General features: G+C 37.0%; 1 protein-coding gene across 1 annotated transcript; it reads left to right on the forward strand.

Moving 5' to 3' along the window:
• Nucleotides 1-1,081: 1,081 nt before the first annotated feature.
• Nucleotides 1,082-18,039, forward strand: CD83 (CD83 molecule). Its single transcript, XM_070942494.1, has 5 exons — nt 1,082-1,124; nt 1,295-1,425; nt 7,552-7,765; nt 7,857-7,963; nt 17,974-18,039. The coding sequence occupies exons 1-5, from the start codon at nt 1,082-1,084 to the stop codon at nt 18,037-18,039; spliced, it is 561 nt and encodes a 186-aa protein (XP_070798595.1).
• The last annotated feature ends 7,662 nt before the right edge of the window (nt 18,040-25,701 follow it).

Genomic DNA, 25,701 nt, shown 5'->3' on the forward strand with positions numbered 1-25,701 from the left:
TGATAGAGTATCATCAACTTTACCATGTCTTTTGGAATAGAAATATTGAATATGTAAAGGAAATGTTGGAAAACTATCAGTCGGGCAAGGAGGAGTGATCAAGCAGGGAATTAGCCTTCAGTCATTGTGCAGTTGCAAGAGATCTAGGACTGACATCCCCTAAATTCCATGGAACATTATTTGTTTGTTCCCAAGGACGGGTGAGTAATCTGGGGAGATCCTTGTACTATACCTAGGAAGAATAAAGTAGTCGACTTCAACCTTTCACATATGAATCTCTTTGCTTGTGCCTGACAGGAGCTTACAAAAGAATGGATAAATTTCATTCCCCAGATCGTTCATTTTGCATAGTCTCTTGTTTCCTACTTTTGAATGGAGGCTTTTTCCTTACAATGTTTTATTGATAAATTTAAATATTTGGAGGGTAGCTGCATGATTCTGGAGAAAAAAAATACCGCTGATTTCATTAGCTGCTGACAGGAGCAATATAAGTGTCTGCCATACCCCTGCTTGTACTTTCTCCCTTTTGAATCTACAACTCTGCAAATTCACAGGAAAGGGGAATTACCATAATAGAGTGAGATACTCTTTTCTTTTCCTTTTTTTTTTTTTTTTTTGCTGCCTAATGATATTTCAACCATGAAAGTGATATTGCATGAAGTGTGGGGAAAAAACCACGAAGGGTGGAAAAAAATCCCTTCTCTAGAATAACCTCATATAAAAATATTGCAAAACGTCCCAAGTGAAGGATTGGGTGAGTTACTGAGTTTTTGAGGGGTCATTTGGGAAAAATGTGGAATAATTTCCGAAGTAGGCTTATGGGCCTTATGATAAGACTATTATAATACGACATCTCTTATTATATTTATTTTTAAATTATTAAAAAGAAGATGAAGGCTACCCTGTGGGACTTTCTGCCTCCAGCCTGTGGCCTTTAAGACTTCCTTAATTTGGGGTTGGGGAGGAGGGGGAATCCCCAATAATGTGTTTCCTGTGATCTTTACAGGCTGCTAGACAGCGTCTCTTTCACTTCTTGCCTTCTCCTGAAAAGAATCAAGATCGCCCCTTCTCCTGAGCATTCATGGCCTCAATGCGTTGCTATCAGCTTGTCTTCCTAAGTCAAAGTAAATAGTTTTCTTTTCAATGTTTTATTACTCTCTGCCTCTTCATTTTCTCCACACCTTCAGGATCTTTCTTGATTTGAAAAAAAAAAAAAGCATCCTTCATTTGAAAAACCATTCTATAGCTGTTCATTTTTAATGTCTTTTTTTTCCTGGTATCTTTTGTTTTTCAGTCTGGTGTGGGCTTCGTGCAGTAGTTGGTGTCCCACAAGAAGTTGAGGCAACCTGTAATGAAGATGCTTTTCTCCCTTGTAAGGTTTTCCAGGATCTACAGCTCACAACTGGAACTATCTCCTGGTATAAGGTAAAAAAAACCCAAACTGCTGCAATTCATTTTCTTCTCATTTCCCACACCTGCCTGGATTCTGTTTCATGCCTTATATGTGATTTTTGATGCCATACTGAGAGGGTGAAAAATATGTTGCGATAATCATATAGATTGCTGCAGATGCTTCAGTTCATATATTGCATTATTACCTCCATGAGTGTTTATCTGAAAATGGTTAAATAATACTCTGATGAGTGGGCCTGCATGAATATTAGGAAGAACAACTTCTAATATAGATAGTCCTCGACTTACAACAGTCCTTTTTTTTTTTTTTGCTTTAATTTATATGCCGCCCTTCTCCGGAGACTCAGGGCGGTTTACAATGCGTTAAGCAATTTAGTGAGCAAAGTTACAATGGCATTGCAAAAAGTGACTTATGACCGTTGTTTATGCTTATGGTCATTGCAATATCGCCTTGGTCATGGGATCAAAATTTAGATGCTTGGCAACTGACTCACATTTATGATGGCTACAGTGTCCCATGGTCATGTTTTTGTAACCTTCTGACAAGTAAAGTCAATGGGGAAGCCAGATTCACTTAACAACCGGGTCACTAACTTAACAATTGCAGTGATTCACTTAACAACAGTGGCACAAAAGGTCGTAAAGTGGGTCATAACTCACTTAACAAATGTCTCACTTAGCAACAGAAATTTGGGGCTCAATTGTGGTCATAAGTCAAGGACTACCTGTATTCTACTAACACAGTTTGCAGGCTGTAGTTCCCCACACCCAGGGGTCTCCAGGTTGAAGAATAGGGCTTTTGCAGATGAAAGCAAAATTATTTCGTGAGATCCTAACATTCAGAACAAGGATGTCTTTTTTTCTGTGTACCAGTTCTGAACAGCTGGAATAACACTCCATGTTGCCTCTCTCTCTCTCTCTTTTGCATTTAAAAAAAGAAATAAGTGAAATTATTTCAAGATAATGGCAGCACTGAGCTGCAAACATGATAGAATGTAGTCAGGCAAACAGGCAAATAGTAGAATTAATCACTTAAAAAACTATTAAGGGCCTAATCAATAAGCAGTGTATTTAAGCCCTCTAGGGGACTATTAAATAATAATTCCAACAAATCGCATGACATTTTGCACTGTAAAGTTCAAATAGCTCTTAGGTTAAGTCACAAGTACGGGATAATTGTGAACCATGTAGTAAATACAAACAATTAACCTTTGACTTTGCTGCTTAAGAATTATGAGAACAATGTGTCTCTGCAGGGTGTACTGCACTTCGTGTCAAATTAATGATCAGACTGTAACAAAAACAAGATTTTACAGCTTATTGTGTGATACATTGTTAAAAAGATCTTCTCCTAGCTAAAATAACAATAACCCATTAACTAGATATGTTAAATATGTTAAAGGCTCATCCTATAGCTGGGTTAAAAACACTAGTTGGAGTTCATCTTAACATATAACAAAGGATACAAAATGTAAATGAATGAAAACACTGCATTTTTTCTTTCAGAAATAATAAGATGTACAATATATATGCAGTTATTTAATAGTTATACTGTACCTATGAAAGACTTAGAATAGACATTGTGTTAAATACACATCAACTTATCTTAACATATAACAAGATTATAGTGATCCAGGTTAATTTTCAGAAGGGTAACCATATTATCAATTAACAACTAAAACAATGCATGGTATCTGATGAAGCCAGACTATATCTATTATCTTTTAGACTGTAATAAATGCAATAAATTTTTATGCATTTTTGCTGTAAATTTTTAAAAAAACAAACAAACAAACAAAAAAAAAACACCTGTTAGGAAAATTCTTTGCAGCCAAACAAATTCAATTTGTTGTGGTTGTTTCCAAAAGATTTCCAGCCATGTTAGCTCTTTGGTGGAATACTAATATGGCAGCAAATTAGCCCCTAGGTGCTGTATAATGGTTCCATGTTGTTGTGGTGATTGTATCAATGGCAGGGTGAGGTAAATTCTAAATATACAGGAAGAGACAAGTTCCAGGAACCAAATACTGAATCCTTTGTGTGGGAGGGATGGAGGAGATAAGGAGAAGAGAAAGTGATGACTGGGAGATGAGTAAGACAAAGAGTTCCTAGGAATGGAAGAAAAAAAAACACCACCCATCTGCAGAGCTGCAATTCAAAAAAAAAATACAAACTTTTCTGTGATTTCAAATAACCAAAAGAGAGACAGAATAAATCAGTTAAGTTCCCCAAAACAGATAATATTGGGAGATGTATATTCTAAAAAGTTGCTTAAATCTGATATATCTGGAAGGTTGCTGTTTTCCCATTTCTGTAAATTGCAGCCAATAGTTTAAAGTTGAGGATAGTGAATTCCTCTCATAATGACCTCATAAGGAAGAGGTTATAGCAAATCAGTAGGAGAGTAAGGGCAGCTCCATGATCTTCATGGGGTGTAGGATGGCCTTCCTAGACATTATGCCAAAATAGTTTCTTATTTCAGAAAAAATAAAGGTTCAGGATGGGACTATTGAAATGAGGTGCTCTGGATTAGCAGGAGGAATAATCCATTTGTATTCTGTCTAGCTGGCTTCCAAAAAATTGATTGATGAGATAGATGAATGATGGTTCTGTACACTTTATTGAACTGGATACTGAGCAATATTAGCAGTGATAATAAATACACATTTAATAGTGGCAATTTTTCATGGCAGAATTATTGGCTATTGATACTTTGGGATGTATTGTAAAATTTTGCAGTTTTTAAAACTAATTATCATGTTTCTGAATTATAATAATTATTAAATATTAATAATTTATATACAAACTGTTTGTATATAAACTTCATATACGAACTGTTTAGGTTCTCTTTCTCTCTAGGGATTTTACAGAAATTTATTGAAGAAGACTTTAAACCATTTTATAAGACTCCTCATAAGTCCTTTAGGATAACAGAAATACAAAAAAACCCCCACTTTTTCTTTTATAAAGTCATTTTTATACTCTGAATTTTTAGTATACTATTCTTTTACACACACACACACACACACACACACACACACACACACACACACACACACACACCGTATGTCAGAGAAGTTAAAAAAAATAGCACCTAAAAGTTATAATACAGAAAGAGTGGTTATAATACAGTTTCCAATTAACAATTTCAGTATATAAAAACAAAGAAAGCTTTTCCTTGTAAAAAATCAGGGCAAAAATAATTCTTGTCAAACCAAGACATGGCCACTAGATGTCCCCACAGGCAAATGTTATTAGATAGCTTTGAAAGAATTTATCCTAAAAGGAAAAATAAGTGTATTGCATTTATGTTTTCGAAGAATTGTCGCTGGAAAGGACACTAATTGCCTTATGCCATTTTTTTTGGGGGGGGGTCTGTCATTTTTTTCATGAAGGTATAACAGTTTGCACATATTACCTCTATATCTTGTTTTCCTATATACACTGGATTTAGCAGATTACTAAAGCAGATTATTTAATCGTTAGAAAAGGCTTCCTATCTTAAAGTTTACTTGTCTAGTTCTAACATGGCTTATTTTTGGCCCTGCTTCATCTGAGCCACCCCACTCTGCCACCAGGACTATCCAAATGGAAGAGATTAAAATATGTATTAAATATTAATCAAATTGGAGCCAGACTTAGCTGAAACAGCACCTCAGGCACAAAGCATTTCAGGCAGGTGCCCCTCATTCTTGCCCACTGCTCATTCTCATAATCAGCAACAACATCAATTTAAAGCTGCATTAGCAGCAATAAACAGCTCCATACCAGGGTTCTGTGGTGACTTGAAAGCAATTCTTGTGTCTGTCTGATTCTAGAATGTCAGCAGGGTTGGAAGTTGAGTCTTTTATTTCCAGCTCAGTTCTGAGGCAGCCAAAATTACAGTAAAACTATGGTTTGCTTTTGCAACACTTTGAGCCTTTCCCCTCTTGCATCTATCCATGGTAAAAAAATTGTTTTGACAATATTTTTTTGCTTTGGACGTGCTCTTTTCCAACTGCTTGAGATAGCACAATATAGAAATATAAGTTGCTTTGTCTAGGGAGCTGGTCTCTAATCAGTGAGTGATACCCTTTTGAAAGTTTAAAAATGGCAAGTTAAAGTGCAGCAATTGGTAAATTTCCCTCACTGCAGGAAAAGCTTTCACCAGTCACTCTACCCTGGGCGAGCTTAGGATGGCAGGTTTAGCCATTGACAGAACCCATGAATTCTAAGAACAGCTCTAATTATCTCTTGAATGCTGTATTTTGCGTTATAAAGGGCCTTTTTAAAATAATAGCAGATAAACCAGTACTCTTTAAATGGGAGACCAGGACCTCTAGGCACTGAGTTGCCTGTCACACATGAAGAATTATACAGGAATCTGATTCTCAGGTTGCAATATAGAGATCCTTTGCTATCACTAAAGCAACGAGTGCTAAGGAAGTGACATGCCAGGATTTCTTTAAAGAAACCTGTCGGCTTAAAACAACCTTTTCGTGATAGTTTCCTCTACAAGTCTTGCTGTGCTGCTCCTGTCCTTGTATTATCATCACATTTCAGCAGCACAAACCAAAATGGCCATGAGCCTTGGCACACCATCACCACAATCACTGGCTAAGTGACAAAAACCATTCATAAGGAATCATTCATAAAGAGGAACCCCCACATCAGATCAAGAAAACCTGAAGTAAAGCAGCTTTGACTATACGGGCTGTAGATTGATTGCTTAATATATTGAAAAATATAGATAAGAGGAAAGCTGTGTTATATGGATCAGGGATCACCATCCTATGGTACCAGTCAGTGGCCTGTTAGGAACTGGGCCCACAGCTGGAGGTGAGTGGCGGGTGAACAAGTGAAACAGAACCCCCCCTCCCCATCCATGGAAAAATTGCCTTCCACAAAACCTGGTGCCAGAAAGGTTGGGGACCGCTGATATAGATCCATCCTTAATTAATGGGACCAAAGTGTAGGGGATATGTGGTTGTACCAGTGGTGAATTGCTCCCCGTCTGTCTGGTTCTTTAGAACCAGTAGTAAAAGCGGCGGTAGGCTCCGCCCATCCACCCAGACATCATAATTGAAGCTTCTGTGCATGTGCGCTCCCGTTGCGAACCGGTACTAAAGGTAAGTAGAACCCACCACTGGGTTGTACCCTCAGCTGCCATTGTGGCATCTATCTGTTGTTTTTAAAACTTTATTTTACTTGGGTTATGTTAGAATAGGGCATAGGAAGAGAGGTGTAGGAATGAGCATAAAGTTGCACATAGAATCTTACAATCAGACCAGTGGTGGGATTCAGCCAGTTCGCACCACTTTGGGAGAACTGGTTGTTAACTTTCTGAGCGGTTTGGAAAACTGGTTGTTGGAAGAAATCATTAGGGCAGAGAACCAGTTGTTAAATTACTTGAATCCCACCACTGATCAGACCCACCTGATTTCTGCAGCATGACTATGATTGGTAGGTGTTTTCCCACTGGTTAATAACATTTGGAAGGAGGACAGCAAAAGCAGTGGAATCTACCTATTGCATTCTTTAATCTGGTCCTCATACTTCCGATATTCAGGCTGGTGGCAGTGAGAGGTGAGCTTGAAACTCTTTCTGAGGATGCAAAGAAGTGCTATTGGTATTATAGGAACTACAAACGAGAAATATTTAATATTAATTGAAAATTAATATAAGTGACCGAAGTTGCTGAAGTTTAAGACAGATGAGGTTTTTAAAGGCAAATCTTCAAAACTAATCAAGGAGAGAAGCAACCTAGAACTAAGGAGAAATTTCCTGACAGAACAATTGATCAGTGGAACAACTTGCCTCAAAAAGTTCTGAATGCTCCAACACTGGAAATTTTTAAGAAGGGATTGGACAACCATTTATCTGGAATGGTATGGGGTTTCCTGCCTGAGCAGGGGTTTGGACCAGAAGACCTCCAAAGTCTTGTTAATCTGTTAAAATGTAGCATAACCAAACCCTGTAAACAAGGTTTTCCAGTCCCGAGTCTTTTAGATGCTTGCTGGAATTCTGAGTATTGCAGTCCAAACACCTATGAAGGGCAGCACAGTGGGAAGGCTGCTGAAATGGTTTAGCACTGGCGTATAAATACTTTCATGTAGTTGCAATCAAAACTCTCTATGTTAATTTGTCATTATTTTATAGATTGATGAAAACAACAAAGGACTGAAGGATGTGGAGTATAATAAAGAACATGAATATTCAAGAGGATTTAATGACTCCTTAGAGATTTCTAATGGCACCTGGCATTTTCTGAAGATTAAACATGCTACACACTTAAGTAGTGGAACTTATAAATGTATCTTACTGGAACCAGTCAGGAAATACAACCAAAGTACAATTATACTCAGAATAATAGGTATGATACACTTGTTTGCCAATTTCTTTTTCTTGCATTTGGAACTTTCAAAGTACTTTAATCACGTAAAGATTATTGTTTTGCCTTGCAGGCTGTCCTGAGGAATCACAAAATCTGAAACTCAAAAAATACACCACAGAACTTATGTTGCTGAGCTCTATTGGGACCTTCTATTTGTTACTTATCATCCTTACTTGTGTAAGTGTTTTCCACTTTTTTTTAACCCTAGGATTTTATTTACTGCCTTTTTTCAAGTGTTCTCTTCCTTCCTGCATAACAAGAAAATGCAGATATATTGGCATGTTCCCCATCTCCTGTTTATTATCTTGCTTCACTCCCAGTCTTCTAGGATTTAGAGGATTAATTTCTGAAGGAAGTTTCTAGCATGATTGTGGAGCATTATTGGTTGTTAAGTAAGACACACACAAATACAGGCCATTGGAAGTTCATTGACCAAGATGCTAAGCTTCTGTGCTGGGCAAGGGAAGAGAGAGAGAGGGAGAGAGAGAGGGAGGGAGGGAGGGAGAGATGATTGCAGATAATGAATGGAGCTGAAATGGTCACGCTAACCACAGAAGGGTGAAAAATACCTCCAAGGAAACAGACTGCCTGCATAAATAGTGAAGTGCAGCTGAGGTTCCTAATGCATTAACAATGGGTTGTAAAATACCTTGAATTAGGGGAACAACTTCTGCCTAGTGAAAATTGCCAATAACAAAGCTATTTTAATCATGGACTGAAAAAAAAATAAACACATGGAAAGCCTTTATAGGTTCCTTATAGAGGTAGTCCTCGATTTACAACAATTGAGCCTAACATTTCTGTTGCTGAGACAGAGGTTAAATCAATTTTGTCCCATTTTATGACCTTTCTTGCCACAATTGCTAAGTGAATCACTGCAGTTGTTAAAGTAGTAATATAGTCATTAAGTGAATCTGGTTTCCCTATTGACTTTGCTTGTCAGAAAGTTGTAAAAGGTGATCACATGACCCCAGGACACTGTAAGCATAACTATGAGCCAGTTGCCAAGTGTCTGAATTTTTATCATGTGACCAAGGGGATGCTGCAATGGTGGTAAGTGTGTAAAAAGGTCATAAATCGTTTTTTTCAGTGCTGTTGTGACTTTGAATGGTCACTAAACAAATGGTTGTAAATTGAGGACTACCTGTATTATCAAATCCAGTTCCTTGGAAGTTGCTGTTACAGAGCAAATTCAGTTCCTGAGTCCTGGTGCTGCCTCACTATGGAATATCATTCAGAAGAAAAAGGAGAAAGATGGTTGAAGCTTCTGAAGAGTTTTCAGAACTTCTGTTTCAATCTGCTGCTTTTAAGGGTGGCTGCTTACATACATGAAGAGATGCATCAGCCAAAATAAAGAGGAGGAGGAGGAGGAGGAGGAGGAGGAGGAGGAGAAAAGATAAGATATAGAAATGCACACAAAATGTATATGTGCCAATGTATAGATACTAATGTATAGGTGCTAATTTAGAAATCATTAATATAAGAGACTTTGTCCTAATTAAGGACATGATTAATCAAGAGATCCAAGTACCTGCATAGTGTGATTTTCATCTGCTCAGTCTTGAAAGGCAACTTCCTGTTCTCTCTCATTCTTGATCTTTCATCATAGGTGAAAGGGTGGACTACACAACCCTTCAAATTAGGCACTTTAGATCTTTTTTTTTTTCAGATTGAAAATGTATTTGGTTTCTGAGACAGGAAAGGCCAGAACAAAATACTAAAGCTGATTCAAGGAGCTTTATATTAAAACCTCAGTACATCCATTAAGGACAATTAAAATTACACCCAATGATTGTAATACTTCTCTTATTCTCAAACACATTAAAAATGACAATTTGGTGACAACTTTTGGAGGGATCCTGCAACTGTATCCAATATTTTTGAGAGGCCACTGCAGTCCTATGCATCCTATTGATGAAGTACTGTACACTGAAAGAGCATCAAATAAAAAACTGTACCCAATGAAGTGGAAAACATAGTAACCACCTTATTGCTAATTGATTTATTATCAAGGATGGGTTAGAACTGTATGTCTGAAATAAACCACATTAAGGATAAAGTAAAGTAACATCAAATACAATATATATGATGTACTGTACATAATTTCTTGCTTGCTTGCCTTTGCATTCATTGTTGATTCTCATGACTGCCTGAATTAATCAGTTTTCTTTGGCAAGTGGTTGCCATTTCTTTCTTGCTAGGCCTGAGAAAAAGTGAATAGGCCAAAGTCATCCAGTTGACTTTCATGTCTAAGGCAAAACTAGAGTTCACAGTCTCCCAGTTTCTACCCATATACCAAATTGGCTGTCATGTATAATTTCTGCCTTTGCTTCATTACCATATCCATTGGCATAAATCAAACATTATCTGCTGAGGAGATAATTTATCTTAGCTAAAATCTGCCTCTCATTGATCTTGTAAGTAGCTGTTATATGTTTATATTTTGATATCATCAATCTTTGGTTTTAATTTGTGCCATTCAGTATAAAATTTGGCTTGATAAATGTTGAAGGAAATTGCTTAATTGAAACACAGGAAGACAGAACAGAAAAATAGTATTTTTCTGCTCGCTTGCCTGAAAATAATTGAGATTATTTCTATAGTACCTCTTGTTTCTCCTGTTGTTTTTTTTTTAAGAAAACAATAACCCTAAACTTTATTTGAGGTAGAAATGTAGTGGGATTTTCTAAATTGAAGAAAGCTGAGATTTATGCTAGAAATGACTATTTCAAGAAAAAAAATGGTATGGTATATTTCTTTATGTTAATAAAGCCTTACCTGCACAAAATTAACTTACATTAGGTGGATTTCCAACTGCTTAAATTTAAAAAAAGAACATTTAAGACTTTTATTTTATTTATTTATTACTTACATTGCCTGCACACCTTTTGTTAAATTTAATAGACATAGTCCACAACAGTATTTGGACCCAATAAGATAGTGATGGCAAACCTTTTAGACACCGAGTGCCCAAGCTCCACGCCTGCGGATGCCCAAACTGAAAGGTGCGCATGTGCACAAATGCGCCCATGTGTGGACATGTGCGGACATGTGCATGCACAGACATGTGCGGACATGCACAAATGTGTGCAAACATGCACATGCACAAACATGTGCATTCACACACATGCACACATGCGCAGCAGAAACCCAAAGACCAGCTGGCCAACAGGAGGCGGGGCATCCCAACACTGGCAGCGCGACAAGAGGTAAGATCTTTTTCTTTTGTGAGCTTCTGTTTCGTCGTTTGCAGGGAAACAGAAGCTCATGAAAGAAACGCCATGGAGATCTGACCTGGGGCAACGGCACATGTGCCAGCAGAGAGGGCTCTGTGTGCCACCTCTGGCATACGTAACATAGGTTTGCCATCACGGCAATAAGATATTAATATTGTTTCAAAATGAGGATAGGGACATCTAAGCCAGGACCAACATATTCACTTTTATGGTAACTCCCCTTTATGAGTTACCTTTCAGATAAATAGACAGGATTGTATACAGGCTTATAAAACTAAAATCAATATGAAAGGAGAAGAGGAAACCCATGGAGGTGTTTTTGTCTTTAGATTACTCTTTAAGAATAACTGGCGGCATAATCAGGCTATAGATGATGCCTCTCTTCAGAACTCAATACTATTAACTTGTGGAATATAGTAACCCTAGATGTAATGATGATAATTAGCTTAGAGAACTTCCAGATAATGAAGCCTGAATATCAAGTGCTGGGATAATCAGAAAATCCAGGCAGTTCAAATGAATATAAAGGTTTATTGAAAGCTTAAGCCTTAAGGTCTCTATAAGAATCTGGACTACGGGACTTCCGGTTTCCTTGTCTTCGGCGGCGGGGGTGCCTTTTGAAGCTCTGCCAGCCCCGCCGCTTGTAGAGCCGCTTCGCGACTAAGAAGCGGCTCGAAAACTTCAAAAATCTCTAGGATTTTTGAAGAGAGATCGCAGGGCACAGGTTGAGCCCCTGCAACCCCCCCAGGGAATAGTTTCTGGGGAGGGAACAGGAGCGGCTCCCATTCAACCTGCTGGAACTCCGGGCGGCGTGGGACAAGTCTGCTTCTGCAGAACAAGCCGGCTACAGGAAACTTCTAACTGAAAGAAAAGGAACCAGCCTTAATAAGCAGCATACTGTTACTTGAACCCTGAAACTCGGAATCGCAAGTATTAGAGTTTTCTTGGCTTTCTAATCTGAGTGAAAAAATGCGGATGAGTGAAAGTGAACTGTAAAAACATGGCGCTTAGCCTTAGAGTTAATGAGCTGGCGAGTGTGGATTGCTGAACTCATCTTGCTTTGTTACAAAGTTTCTAAACTGCTACGAAGTTGCTTCGCTTGCAACAAGAGAAATAAGAGAGAAATTTCTCCTTTTTCAATACTGGACTTTGCTTTACTTTGGTTCTTATTTGATTAAATCTGGGGGACTTTTTCAGAAGTCTTTGTGGAGGTGGGAGAGGAAGAAGAACTTCCCTTTTTAGTAAAACCAGCCTACGTGGCAGGATGGCCTCAAAGAAGCAGGAAGCGAAGGCAACAGGAGGTGGATCTCCCACACATAAAGCACAGCCTCCCCCAGCACAACAGATACAGACTCAGAAAAAAGATTTTGATGTGGGAGATTTAAAAGAATTTATTTCTAAAACTTTGGATGATAAATTTCAAAAATCTCAACAGGAGATAGATGATAAACTTCAAAAATCACATCAGGAATTTATGCAGGAAATTAATGAAGTTAAAGATATGGTGAAACAGAATCAAAACAAGGTGACCAAAAAAATATCAGAAGTGGCGTCTGGCCTGGCAGAATTTATTATGAAAGTTGATTCTAAAGTTGAAGAACTTAAATCAGAAGTTAATGTTAAGATGAAAGACAATGATTATAAAATTGCTGATGTTGACAATAAAATGCAAAGAGTTGAAAATGAGATTGTGATGGTACAATTCAGGGCAATGGAGTTTGCCATACGGCTTCGAGGAATTCGAGAAGAGGAAAGACAGGATTTGAGACAGGTTTGTTCTGAGGCCCTGGCCAAGATTCTACAAGTTAATCCTGATGTGGTTTTTCACAAAATAGATAAAATTTACAGAGTGAATTCTTGGGTGGCCAGACAAAGACAATTGCCCAGAGATGTGATCATATATTTTACAGATAGAGAAATAAGAAATGACATCCTGCAAAAATCCTTTTACACTTCTGTGCAACTGGGGGGCTCACGAATTGGAATTTATAAAGAATTACCTCCTAAAATGCTGAAAACCAGAAAAGAATTTGGCTTTCTTGTTAAGGAATTGCAAAATCTACAGATACCATTTCGGTGGGACGCCCCAGTTGGTATAATTTTCAGATACAAGGGAGAAAGATATCGTTTGAATACCGTGGAGAAGGCAGAGCACTTTTACACTACTATTCTTAAGGAAAGAACACCATCCCCACATACATCTACAGTTTTGGAGATTAAGGAGAGTGATGAGAAGCAACCTCAACGAGAACAGCAAGAACAGTCTAAGCAGGAACTAGAGGAAATGCAAGGCGCAGAAGGAGGTTTTCTGGATGAGCCTTTGCTGGAATCTTCTCCAATCTTGGACCCGGTTCGGATGATCGAAGTTAAGGATCAACGTATAACTCGAGCTCAATCTAAGTTACTTAAACAAAAGCAACAACAACAACAGGAAAGACAAGACAAGAAGGCAGTTAAGAGTACAGCACAAGAGACTGGAACCATGGGGGGAGCAAGATCGAAGCTTTCGGATGACATTCGATTATTCTGCTCTTTGCTCCAGAAAGATGAAGATGACGTTTAAGTGTTTATCTTGGAATGTGAATGGGTTGAATTCAGCACAGAAAAGGAAGAAATTATTTACATATTTGAAACAATTTAATAATGATATAATTTGTTTACAAGAAACGCATATCACAACTCAAGATCAAAAATATTTGATAAACTCCAAACTAGGAACACATATCTTCAACTTCGCAAAAAAAGAATGGTGTGGTTATTTATGTAAATAAAAAGTTAACAGCTAAAGTTATAGAAGCAGATGAAGATGGTAGGTTTGTAGCAATTGAATTGCTTACAGCAAATGGCCAAATTCTTCTGATTGGAATTTATGCTCCCAATCAACAACAGGACCATTTCTATAAGATGTTACATACTAAAATACTGCAATGGGACTACAGATCTATTTTAATTATGGGAGACTGGAATGGAGTAATTGATTCTAAATTAGATAAAAAGAGTTTGGCAAAGTCTAGGATCAGATTACCACAGACCTTTTTTGACATGAAAGAAGATATGGAACTAAAAGATGTTTGGAGAATACATAATCCAAAAGAATTGGACTACACTTTTTTTTCTGTCAGACACAGATCCTTCTCTAGGATTGACTTCATTTTGTTGTCAGATGATTTACTTGTTAAGACAAAAAGAACAAAGATTTTTCCAAGAATTTTGACTGACCATAGCCCAGTATGGATAGAAATTGAGATGGATAAGGTTGAGAGACGTTCTTGGAGATTAAATGAGAACTTGTTTAGATATGAAAAAAATACAATAGAACTTAAAAAGCATTTGAAAGAATTTTTTGAAATAAATTTGAATAAAGGTACCCCAATTGAAATTGTGTGGGACGCAAGTAAAGCTTATATGAGAGGGGTACTTATCTACATGAACTCTAAACATAGACTGTTTCGACAAAAGAAAAGATCTGAATTGGAAATAGAAATAAAGAATAAAGAACAGTTACTTATTAAAAATCCAACAGATGAAAGAATAAGTGGTGCTATAAAACTTTTGAAAGACCAATTTCAAATGCTTATGGCGGAACAAGTTGCAACAAACTTACAATATGCGAAGCACAATACATTTTGTAACGCTAATAAACCGGGCAGATGGTTGGCTTACACATTGAGGAAAAAACAAAGTATACGGACTATTGATAGTATTGATATTGGAGGGAAAGAAATCTTTCAACAAAAATTAATTAAAGAAGCTTTTGTGGACTATTATACCAAACTATATGCCAAAGAGGAGGTGCAGAATGGACTTATAGAAAAATATTTAAACGATAAAAGAGTTACAAAAATTACTGATCAACAAAAGGAAAGAATGAATTATCCTATAACAGAGGAGGAGATAATAGTAGCAATTAAACAGCTAAAAACAGCCAAAGCTCCTGGCACGGATGGTTTGACCGCAGTGTATTACAAAACTTTGCAAGCTGAAATGGTGGAACAACTCAGAGACTTATTTTGCAATATTCAACAAGGGGGTAAAATACCCCCATCATGGACAACAGCTTACATATCTTTGATACCAAAAGAACAAGTCGGTCCTAAAAAACCAGAGAACTATAGACCAATATCTCTTTTGAATACAGATTATAAAATCTATGCGAAAGTATTAGCCAACAGGTTGATGCCAGTAATCCAAAAGGTGATTCATGATGATCAAGCGGGATTTATCGAGGGCAGACACATGAAGGATAATGTAAGGCAAGTAATAGATTTATTGGAATATCTTGAGAAGAATAAACAGATTCCTGCAGTGCTGGTCTTTTTGGATGCAGAGAAGGCCTTTGATAGAGTGGATTGGAATTTTCTACTAAAGACTTTAAAAAAGATGGATTTTGGGGATCAATTTATACAGGCGATTTCAGCAATTTACCAAGAGCAAAAGGCACAGATCATTATTAATGGAAGTTTGACAACAGAGTTTAAAATTGAAAAAGGAACAAGACAGGGATGTCCGTTGTCCCCACTTTTATTTATTCTAACACTAGAAGTCTTGCTAAATACAATACGGGACTCTAATATCTTGAAAGGTATAATGATTAGGCAAGAGGATTACAGAATAAAGGCATTTGCAGATGATCTGGTTGTTACCCTATCACAACCAACGGAATCAATAATCCTGATGAAGGACATTATACAAGACTATGGTAAAGTTTCAGGTTTTAGACTGAATCCAAAAAAGACTAAAATGATAGCTAAAAACATGACACAAGATCGTAAACATGAGCTTGAAAGGAGGGCAGGTTTTGAGATTGTACCTAAGGTAAAATATCTAGGAGTTCAGGTTGCAGAATCAAATATGAAATTGTTTCAAAATAACTATGAGGTGTTGTGGCGAGAGGTGCAGAAAGACATGGAGACTTGGAAAAAACTGCAGCTGTCTCTACTTGGAAGAATAGCAGCAGTTAAGATGAACATTTTGCCAAGATTTCTTTTTTTGTTTCAAATGATTCCGGTGCTTAAAAGTGATAAACAATTGAAAGTCTGGCAAACTGGACTCAATAAGTTTGTCTGGAACGAGAAAAAGCCGAGAGTGAAATTGAAAATTATGCAAGATGTTCCAGAAAGAGGAGGTCTTAAACTTCCAAACCTACAGTTATATTATGATGCAGCAGCTTTAACTTTAACAAGTGATTGGTTTGGAAGTAAAAAGGCTGGAATATTGAATGCAGAAAGTTTTGATCTTGAATTTGGATGGCATGCTTATTTATTTTATGATGACAAAGTTGATAAAGTATTTAAAAGTCATATACTTAGAGACTCTTTGATGAGAGTTTGGAAGAAGCACCGACTCAAATGGGATTATAAAATACCGCTATGGCTGGATCTTGGTCATACTTTGTGGAATACAAATATAATGTCACTCGGGGGGGTTTTATACAAAGAGGTTCTTTTTACAGATGCGGGCAGATGGCAGCTGAAGACATTGCAGACACTGTTGGACGAAGGGATTAATTTAACTTGGTTACAATATAATCAACTACAACTGAGATGGAAAGAGGACCAAAAAACTGGTATTATGTTGCACGAGGAAGAATTGGTTAGACATATAAAAGAGAAAGGTCCAATGCATATCAAAAGGCTTTATAATGTTTTGCTAGAAAGGGATTCAGAAACTGAATTAGTTAAAGATTGTATGATTAAGTGGGCACAAAATTTTGAAGAACCAGTGATGTTGGAAACATGGGAAAAAATTTGGGTTCAGAATGTTAAATTTATACAGTCGCAGAACCTGAGGGAAAATTTCTATAAAATGTTTTATAGATGGCATTTAGATCCCAAAAAGTTGTCATGTATGTACCCTAATGTTCAGCCAAAATGTTGGAGATGTGAATGTTTGGATGCTACGTATTATCATGTTTGGTGGACCTGTAGGAAAGTTAAGGCTTTTTGGATAAAAATTTGGTGGGTCATGCAGAATGTTTTGAAGAAAAAAATTCAATTCTCTCCACAATTGTTTTTATTGGGTATAGTTAAGGGTTTTACATCGGGTGAAACAAAATTGATATTGTATATGATAACAGCAGCAAGATTGTTGATAGGTAAATATTGGAAAAATGAAGCTTTGGAATGGAAAAGGTGGATAGAATATGTTCAGAACAAATATCAAACTAGAAAGTATCAAATAGCTTTTATTTGAAAATAATGTATTAGAAATATTTTAATGTAATGAGGTAAAAAGAAAAACTATACAGGGGAGGGAGGGGTTCAAGTTTTTACATAAGTGTCATATTAAGGGTTTTTTTTTGTGTGTGTGTTTTTTTATCTTTCTTTACCAGTTATGAGTATATTATAGGGAAGTCTGGGGGGAGGGGAGGGTTAGGGAGGGTTAGGGAGGTTGGGAAGTTTGGGGGGGGGGGAAAGGGGTGAAAATGTAATTGTAAAACTTTTGCAATAAAAAAAAAAGAATCTGGACTACGAAAGGTCAAAGCAAATTTTTGGTAGATAAGAGTCAGTGGATTCAAGATGGGCTGGACTTCGATGTCGTTTGGGTGTGAAGGGACTCGAGACTGATTATATGTTTTGACCCCTCTCTTGGACTCAGTCTGGTGATCTACTACACGGACCCTGCTAGTCAAAAGACTTCCTGTACCTTTCTTCCTTCTTTTCCCTTGTAATATTTTTTCCCAGGGAAATTAGGAATTGGGAGGTTTGTGAGTTAGTTATTTGTTAAATATTGAGATATTTAAACTCAAGGGTAACATTTTTGCATCTTTGTTTTGGAATGGGCAATTTAAAAAAAAATACAATTTTACCTAAGAGATTAAGGTTTTAATTATAATGTAAGGGATTAAGTTATAAATACTAATAAATTATAATTTGCTTCTAAATTTACTTAAATTTATCTTTTACTTCAGCCTTAGACAGTTTGCTTCAAATATTTTCTTTTTTTTTTTAGACATGCTCAAAAGAGAGAAGATCTTCTGATCATCATAAATCTGAAAAGCAAACTCTGCCTTTATAGTACCTGTTGAAAGAATGGTTTCTATGACCCAATATTGGACAGCATTGGGAAAGACAATCTTATCAGTTAATTTGGTGGTGCTGTCAAGGCTCTTTCCTGATAATTTGGTGGCGCTACAAGAAGCTCGTCAATAGTGTTATGTCATCGAATAGATATTGTCACAATTCTGTAGGTGAAGGATATGACTGCATAATTGCCTAACTCAGTCTGGCACTCTTTAGGTTGGCACTACAAGTCCTCACATTTCATGACCAGTGAATATTTTGTGACTCATCAGGATTATCAGATGTAGTTTTCAGATCTGCACAAAAGTTCAAATGTCCCTCCCTACCAATCACTCAGTGCAATTATTGGTAGCTTTTAATTGCACCAGGTTCTGGATTCCTCCAGTTATGATAGTAAGGCAAACAGGAACTATCACAGCAAGAAAAAACTCAAGCTCAGCAATTACCCAGTGACTGAAATCTTATCAACTGGGATCTCAATTCTCTGTATAGGTTTGAAATCATGTCTGGCAAGGCCCTTTGTATTGTATCATATACTTAGTAAAAGATAAGAAAAATTCAGAGAACATTACAGGTATTCCTCATTCAATGACCGTTCAAAGTTATGGCACTGAATAAGAAGACTTACAACTGGTCTTCATACTTGTGGCCACTGGAGCATCTCCATGGTCAAATGATTGCTTATGGCAATTGGCTTGCAATTATAATGGTTGAAGCATCCTGTGGTCACCTGGTTGCCATTTGTGATCATCACTGCTGCTTTCCAACAAGTGAAGTCATTGGGGAAGGCAGCAGGAATTCTGAATAGTGATCACCTGACATCTTGCCTAATGACCATGTGGGATTTACTTAACTGGAATTGCTACAACTGCTGTTGTAACTTGGCACGTTCATGTGATATTGCACTTTACAACCGTGTTGGAATGGTTAATGATGGAATTGCCAATCCCAATTATTGTTGTTAAGTGAGGACTAACGTATTTCATTTCCTACGAGATGAATATACATGATTTTCATAGTGTTGCTAAGTGTGTCTTGTTTTCTGTTTTTCTTTTTAATTTACAAAAACATGCTATAATGTTACATGGTGCTTTAACTTAGCAAATAAATAACTGATTGAACCATCAGTTTCCATATCCAGATATAAAAGGAACTGCAGTATATAGTTGCAATTTGAAATGCATCTTTCATGAGCTGGAGAACAGGAGGAAATATTCCTGAAGTGTTTGATACATGTGTACGCTATGGCACAGTATTTGTTTGGGTCTGCCAAATCAACCTGTTACCTACTGAAATTGCAGTGTTCAGAAAAATGATTTCTCGTAAGAACCTTCTCTTAAGAGGATTAAATACCTGCAACAGAATTTATATTAATTAAAAAAGAGACATTAATGCACAAACTTCTTGAATATCATTTTCCTGTTACTAATTTAAGTGCCTTCTCCATGGCTACAGCTTTGGTATCAAAATCAGAACAACTGAATTTCATGTTTCGAATATGCATTGATCACCTGTGTGTGAAAATAAAGAGCTTTAATCTTTTCTCCTTTCCAATTTTAAGCACAGTCAAAGAATAGCCTGTTGCTTAATTTAACTCCAACTTGCCTATCCTTGTACCTTTCACATGTTCTTGACTTCATCTCAGTAGGTTGCAGAGCACAGCTGTAGCCCAACCTCTCTGTGTATGCATCTGCTTAGGGAAGCTGATTCAGTCTTACCTGACCATATCCTCTTGTAGAAGCAGAGGGAAGTAGCTTTGAGTGGAAGTTACAAAGAATTATGTGGCAAACATTGCCATAGTGTAGTAAAGTTTTCCCAGCATGTTGATTTGATAAGGTACCATTCATCATCGTCTTTACCATGGGTTAGTTGCCTGACAAAAGTGAAAAAGGCAAAACAGATAGCAGAAGGTGGAAAGGGTGGTTTTATTTTCAGATGCATAAACATGAAATACATAAATGAAAAACAGCATTGCAATTCTATGTATCATATTCAAAAATAAATTTCACTATATTCCCTGGGGCTTATTCTCGTGGAAGGATGATGAAGACTGGGTGCTTATTTGCCATTTCTTTCTGGTGGAACTATTGCTAATAATTGTTTGAGTATAAGCTGTATGAGTTGTATTTATCCTTGGTCCATCGGTATAAATTAATTTAATAAAATCAGTTTAAGTGCTTTTCTCTCTTATCCTTAAGAACAAATGTTAAAAACAGGCAAGTGTTCTTTGACTCACTTTTAATAGAACAAAACGTGATAAAATAATAGTCTTTCCCAAATACTACTGATATCTAGTAACCTTAACATTACATTGCTTTTGGGGGGATTAAAATGTATTTTTTTCCCTCATCAGTATTAAAGAAAAACAATGTTAGAGAATATTATTATGACCGAAAGAAGCTACATGTTTACATATATTTTATGTACCTTCTTTTTTCTCCAAATAACTACAGTATGTATACAATTCCAATTTTTACATCCAAATTCGGAGTTCTAAACAACACGGTAGCAAATATTAGACAATCAGCTTGTATATTACTCTATCTTACCTTGATTAGCAGTCAATTCTGCAGTAATCTACAAGCAGCAATGAAAAGCAATACTGAAGATCGTTATGGAAATTCCATTTTTTAATGAATTCAAGTCAGCATGTGGTAAATGGTAGAATTTAAATCTGCTTTATAAGAAAGCTGAACAGTGATTTTTCTGGGGTTAGACCATAGGTATGTGTCCAAAGTACACCTTAGTCCTATGTTTAGTTTTTACTGGGATTCAAGAGTTTGTCAGTTTTTTTGCATACCTGTGGGGAGAATTCAAGATATGAAGACTGCAATTTGAAAAGCTCCTGAACTAATTAAGCAATGAATAAATAGAAAGATGGGAAGTTCAGGATGGTAAATTAATTAGAAGAGGAGTAAATCAATCGAAAGGCAGGGATTTGACTACACTAGATGTATATTGGATACTAATTGGTTTGTTTTCTCTACAATTTTGTGTAATTTGAAAGGCTGTACAATCAAAAGAGACAACATGAAAAAGCAATTTTATGTTTGTGAGTCAAAATGTAGGCATCGGCATAGAGAGAGCTACAAAGATAACTTTGGAGAAAGTATGCAGCAATTGTTATAAAAATGTGTTTTAAGCCTGTGAAAAAAGAAATCATTAAAAAGAAACTTAGAGGTTCTACTTAATTCCTTGGGATAGAAGAAGGAGGAAGGGAAAACACAGTCAAGCTTTCAAGGTTTGGTTACTATAGCCTATATCAGTGTTTCTTAATCTTGGCAACTTAAACATCTGTGGATTTTAACTTCCAGAATTCCACAGCCAGCATGGTTGGAAGGGGAATTTTGGGAGCTGAAGTCCAAACATGTTCAAGTTGCCAAGGTTGAGAACCCTGCCCTATATCAATGGATGACCTACTTTGAACAGTTGACAGTTAAGGCATCCCAGCTGTTCATTGTGTATCTATATGGCAACCTTGAGATTGCAACATCTTGAAGCATTCATGAAGAATAACTGCCTCTGTCTATAGGCCAAAACTTCACTGAGATTTATCTACTCTATGAAGATTTAGAAAGTATCTCCTTATCCGAGTACTGGCACAATATAGAATTAGACTGAAGATACAGCATAGAATTTTTCACAGTAACCACTAGATAAAAGCCCAGTTCAGAGTACACTATTCATACTGATTCCATTTATACCTTGCTACTTGCTGCACAATAACTGGCAACATTTTCCTCTGAGTTTCAATTCAATGGAGTTGATGCACTGAATCTGAGCATCAAACCCGAACTGCTGAAGCTTAGGTTTATGGATACTGTAAGAAAGTTAGCACCCACCCATCTCCTAGAAGAATGAAATATTCTAGGAAATATTAAAAAGGCAGAATATTATATTTCCCTGGATGAGAAAAGGAGAAACATGTTTTTAAAGACAAAGCAGCTCCCTGCAGCTCCTTGTCCCCCACTTCAGCTCCAGGGTGATGGAATTAAGACTTTCACCGTCAGGACATGATAGGATTAGTTTCATTACCTTATCACCCAGCAAGATTCAACCAAGCCTGGAACTCAAGACAACCTACAAAGTTACCCCTGCATGGGCCCATGAGAATCTGACAACCAATCAAGATACCTGCCCTTACACAGGAACAGGAAGCTCCAAGGTGGGGCCCAAGAGAGGGTATAAATCTCTCTCACCCATGTGCTAGATTGCCCAGGACCTCAAACCATGTGGTCCTGTCCACCATTAAACCATCTTTCCAAACAGCTTTCATGTTTCCAGTGTCTTTCTCCCCAATTGGAACTGAACCCAGATGGACATTTCTTACAACAATACTTGAGCTACTTCATAAACTGAAGCTGTTAAATATTATGCCTACATGCAAAAGTGCCATGTATATTTAAACCATGATGTGATATATTGATAGATGACAAAGTAACTAAAAATCCTTTAGTTAGGAGGGGGTTGGTTAATATTAAAAAGGCATATCTTGGCTGTTTCTTTTTCTTTTGGGAGGCATTTTTTAAATTTAAAGGGTTTGTGGATCCTGAAAAACTATTGACCCAAACTATAATTCTACCACATTTGATTATAACTATCTTTGTGACTGGACATAGATATCTACTAATGTTTTAATAGTTGAAAATAAAAAAAGTAATGTTAATACTTGCAACAATCCTTATACTTTCTAAAATTTCTTTCTTTGTTGAGGCCCGTCAGCGGCCTGTGCAGTTAGTAGCTGATTCCGACAGCGAGGAGGTTGGTGTGGTGCTGTGCCAGCAGCCTGTGCAGCTGGCACTCGAGTCAGACAATGAACCTCCAGAAGCCCCCATAAGTGAAGAGGAAGAAGAGGAGGAGCCTCTTCTTGATGCACGAGCGCACAGAGCTGTTAAAAGGCAGGAGTGGCTCCTCAGGAGAAGGTCTCCTCGAGAGTAAGGCTTGGGGCTAATTGGCCACTCCCCTCGCCTATTTAAGGAAGGACGACAACGGATGCAATTTGCAGGAAACAACTTCGTTCATATTCCTTCGCGTCTTGATTCCAGAAATGTTTGATTCTGCTCTTGTTTCTCTATTGTCAGTTTTCCTGCAAATTGCTTCTGGGCATTCTGCCAACCACAGTAAGATTACGGTTATTTGAAATACTGTGCCTCAGAATTGAGTTATTATTCTTTGGATTCTTGTCGGCTGTTAATGAAGTTAAATTAACAGCCCTTGTTCAGAAAAGACTGATTTAAACTGTACTTGTGTTCGAACAACTACTTAGAAAGTTCATTAGTAGTCCTTAATTAGTAAACTAAGGTTTGTACGGACTTTGTGTGTGCTGCGTTCTTTGGGGTCCGTAGCTGGGGCAGAACATTCTTTAAACAGCTATAAGAGGCTTCTCTTTGCCTTTCCTGACCTAGATTTAGACAGCCTGTCTTAATTTGTGTGTCCTTATTTTGCCAGTAATATTATTGAGGAGAGTCACAAGCATAGCTTCCAAATCTGTGTACAAGTTGTCCTCAACATACAACTGTTCACTTAGTGATGGTTCAAAGTTACAATGGCACTGAAACAACAAGTGTCTTATGATCATTTTTCACATTAACAACAATTGCAGCCTCAGTATGGTCACGTGATTGAAATTCAAATGCTTGGCAACTGACTCATATTTATGACAGTTGCAGTGTCCCGGGATCATGTGATCACCATTTGCAACCTTTTGCAAGCAAAGTCAATGGGGAAGCCAGATTCACTTAACTGTGACAAGATAGGTTGTAAAATTGGGCTAAATTCACTTAACAAATGTCTCGCTTAGCAACATAAATTTGCTTAATTGTGGTTGTAAGCCGAGGACTACCTGTGCTGAATCCTCCAGATGTGTGGTTTTCAACTCAGAAATATCTAGCCACCTAGATAATCACCTAGTTAAGAAATTCAACCGTTAAATCTATACATCTGAAGTGTCTACCTGTAAGAGATAAACTAAAAAACTAAACTAAAGATACACAGACAGGTAAATTCTATTAATTCCCACTGGAATTAATAGGAGACAGATATATAGTTAAAGGCTTATGAATACCGGATTTCCATAGGAGTGCAGGATTAACCACTGAAGCCAAAATTGAAAATTCCAACAACTCTCCATGCTCTAACCTTCTCGTTCTTCTCTAGGTTCCCCATTCTCCCACAGCTATCAACCAATAATCCTTAGTACTGAGGATGCTCTGTCCTTATGGGCCTGCTGCAGTTCTCCTTCCATTTACAAGATAGTTTGCATTTCTGCAAACTTTGAGGTATCCCCAGATATGCAATTAAGTTGGACATAGATGCTTTGGACTAATGTAAGGATCTGCATTTAGAAATCTCATACTTTTGTTAGTACAAAATGTCCTGTTTAGACTGCATTATTTCAGGAATTCTATTCTATTCTATTCTATTCTATTCTATTCTATTCTATTCTATTCTATTCTATTCTATTCTATTCTATTCTATTCTATTCTATTCTACTCTACTCTACTCTACTCTACCCTATCCTATCCCAGTCCAGTCCTTGCTTAGCACAGTAAACATTCTGAACATACTATTCTAAAGATCTTCTCCCTTTTATTGTGCTGATACTAGAGTTTTTGTTATTATATCACACCTTGAGAAGCCTGCTAATATTTTTACTTGTGTAACATTTAGTACTATTTTGGCTACAAAGAGATCAGCACCTGGAAGTTAATTGGCTGCTAATATACAGAACATAGTTTGTTTTTCATTCCAGCTGGTGACAATTGTACTTACGGTAATTAACTGTGTGAAGTTTTCAAATGATTCTGCAATGTGTTTTCTTATTTGGTATATTCTTAAAGTTACATGAGGAGAGACAATGACTCAGCATCTGGATACTATTTATTTAGCTATTATCTTTATAGGGATAAGCACGATGAAACTGAAAATGTTAAAAAGTTGTATCCTAAGATTAGTCTTTTGAAGTTAACATCAATTGGGTAGAATTTAAAAAAAAACAAGCACATAAACTGTCTTGGTGCTAAAACAATTCCAGCAGACACAGTGACAGAGAAGGAACTACTCTGTGTCTAGCAAGATTATAAGGCTTAATACATTGGATCCAAAACCTGTCAATCCTATCAGATCTATTGAAGGACACAGATAACTCAGAGAGGCAATCCTACTCACATCTGGGTCCTGTGCTTTAGGAATGTCCTCTTAACACTTTGAATTGCACCCAGAAGCTCACTTATAAGCAGTGTTACCCATGTAGCTGAGATGTCACATGAGTACACCAAGACATAACTACTATGCCGCTGCATTCCAAGTAGCTTTTAAGCAACCCTATGCAGACAGTATCGCAGAAAACCATTTATGAAAGGTTTCATGTATGGATGACCATGAGTCACAGTCCTGTAAAGGGTACAACTGGCATACATGTATGATTTCAAGATGCCTTGGGCCTTAGCTGATTGAGAGTTACCCTGATAGAAATTTTGATATATTTTCTTTGTTGTTATCATTTTATGGAATTATTATTACTTTATTGTAATTGATATTACTATGTTGTTAGCTGACCAGAGTCCATATAAATTGGTACATGTTGTAAATGTTGTCAGATAGGTAAGTAATAAAGAGGTTCATTCAAATATGCTGCAGGGAATTACTGTAAATTGGA

This window comes from Pituophis catenifer, unplaced genomic scaffold, assembly GCF_029215685.1.
Source record: "Pituophis catenifer annectens isolate HBS135680 unplaced genomic scaffold, rPitCat1.0.hap2 SCAF_3, whole genome shotgun sequence".
NCBI lineage: Eukaryota > Metazoa > Chordata > Lepidosauria > Squamata > Colubridae > Pituophis > Pituophis catenifer.

Coding starts and splice junctions, on each gene's coding strand:
- CD83 (XM_070942494.1), top strand. CDS start 1,082: ATGGCCTCAATGCGTTGCTATCAGCTTGTCTTCCTAAGTCAAA. Junction 1,125..1,294: donor GCTTGTCTTCCTAAGTCAAA/GTAAATAGTTTT, acceptor TTTGTTTTTCAG/TCTGGTGTGGGCTTCGTGCA. Junction 1,426..7,551: donor GAACTATCTCCTGGTATAAG/GTAAAAAAAACC, acceptor ATTATTTTATAG/ATTGATGAAAACAACAAAGG.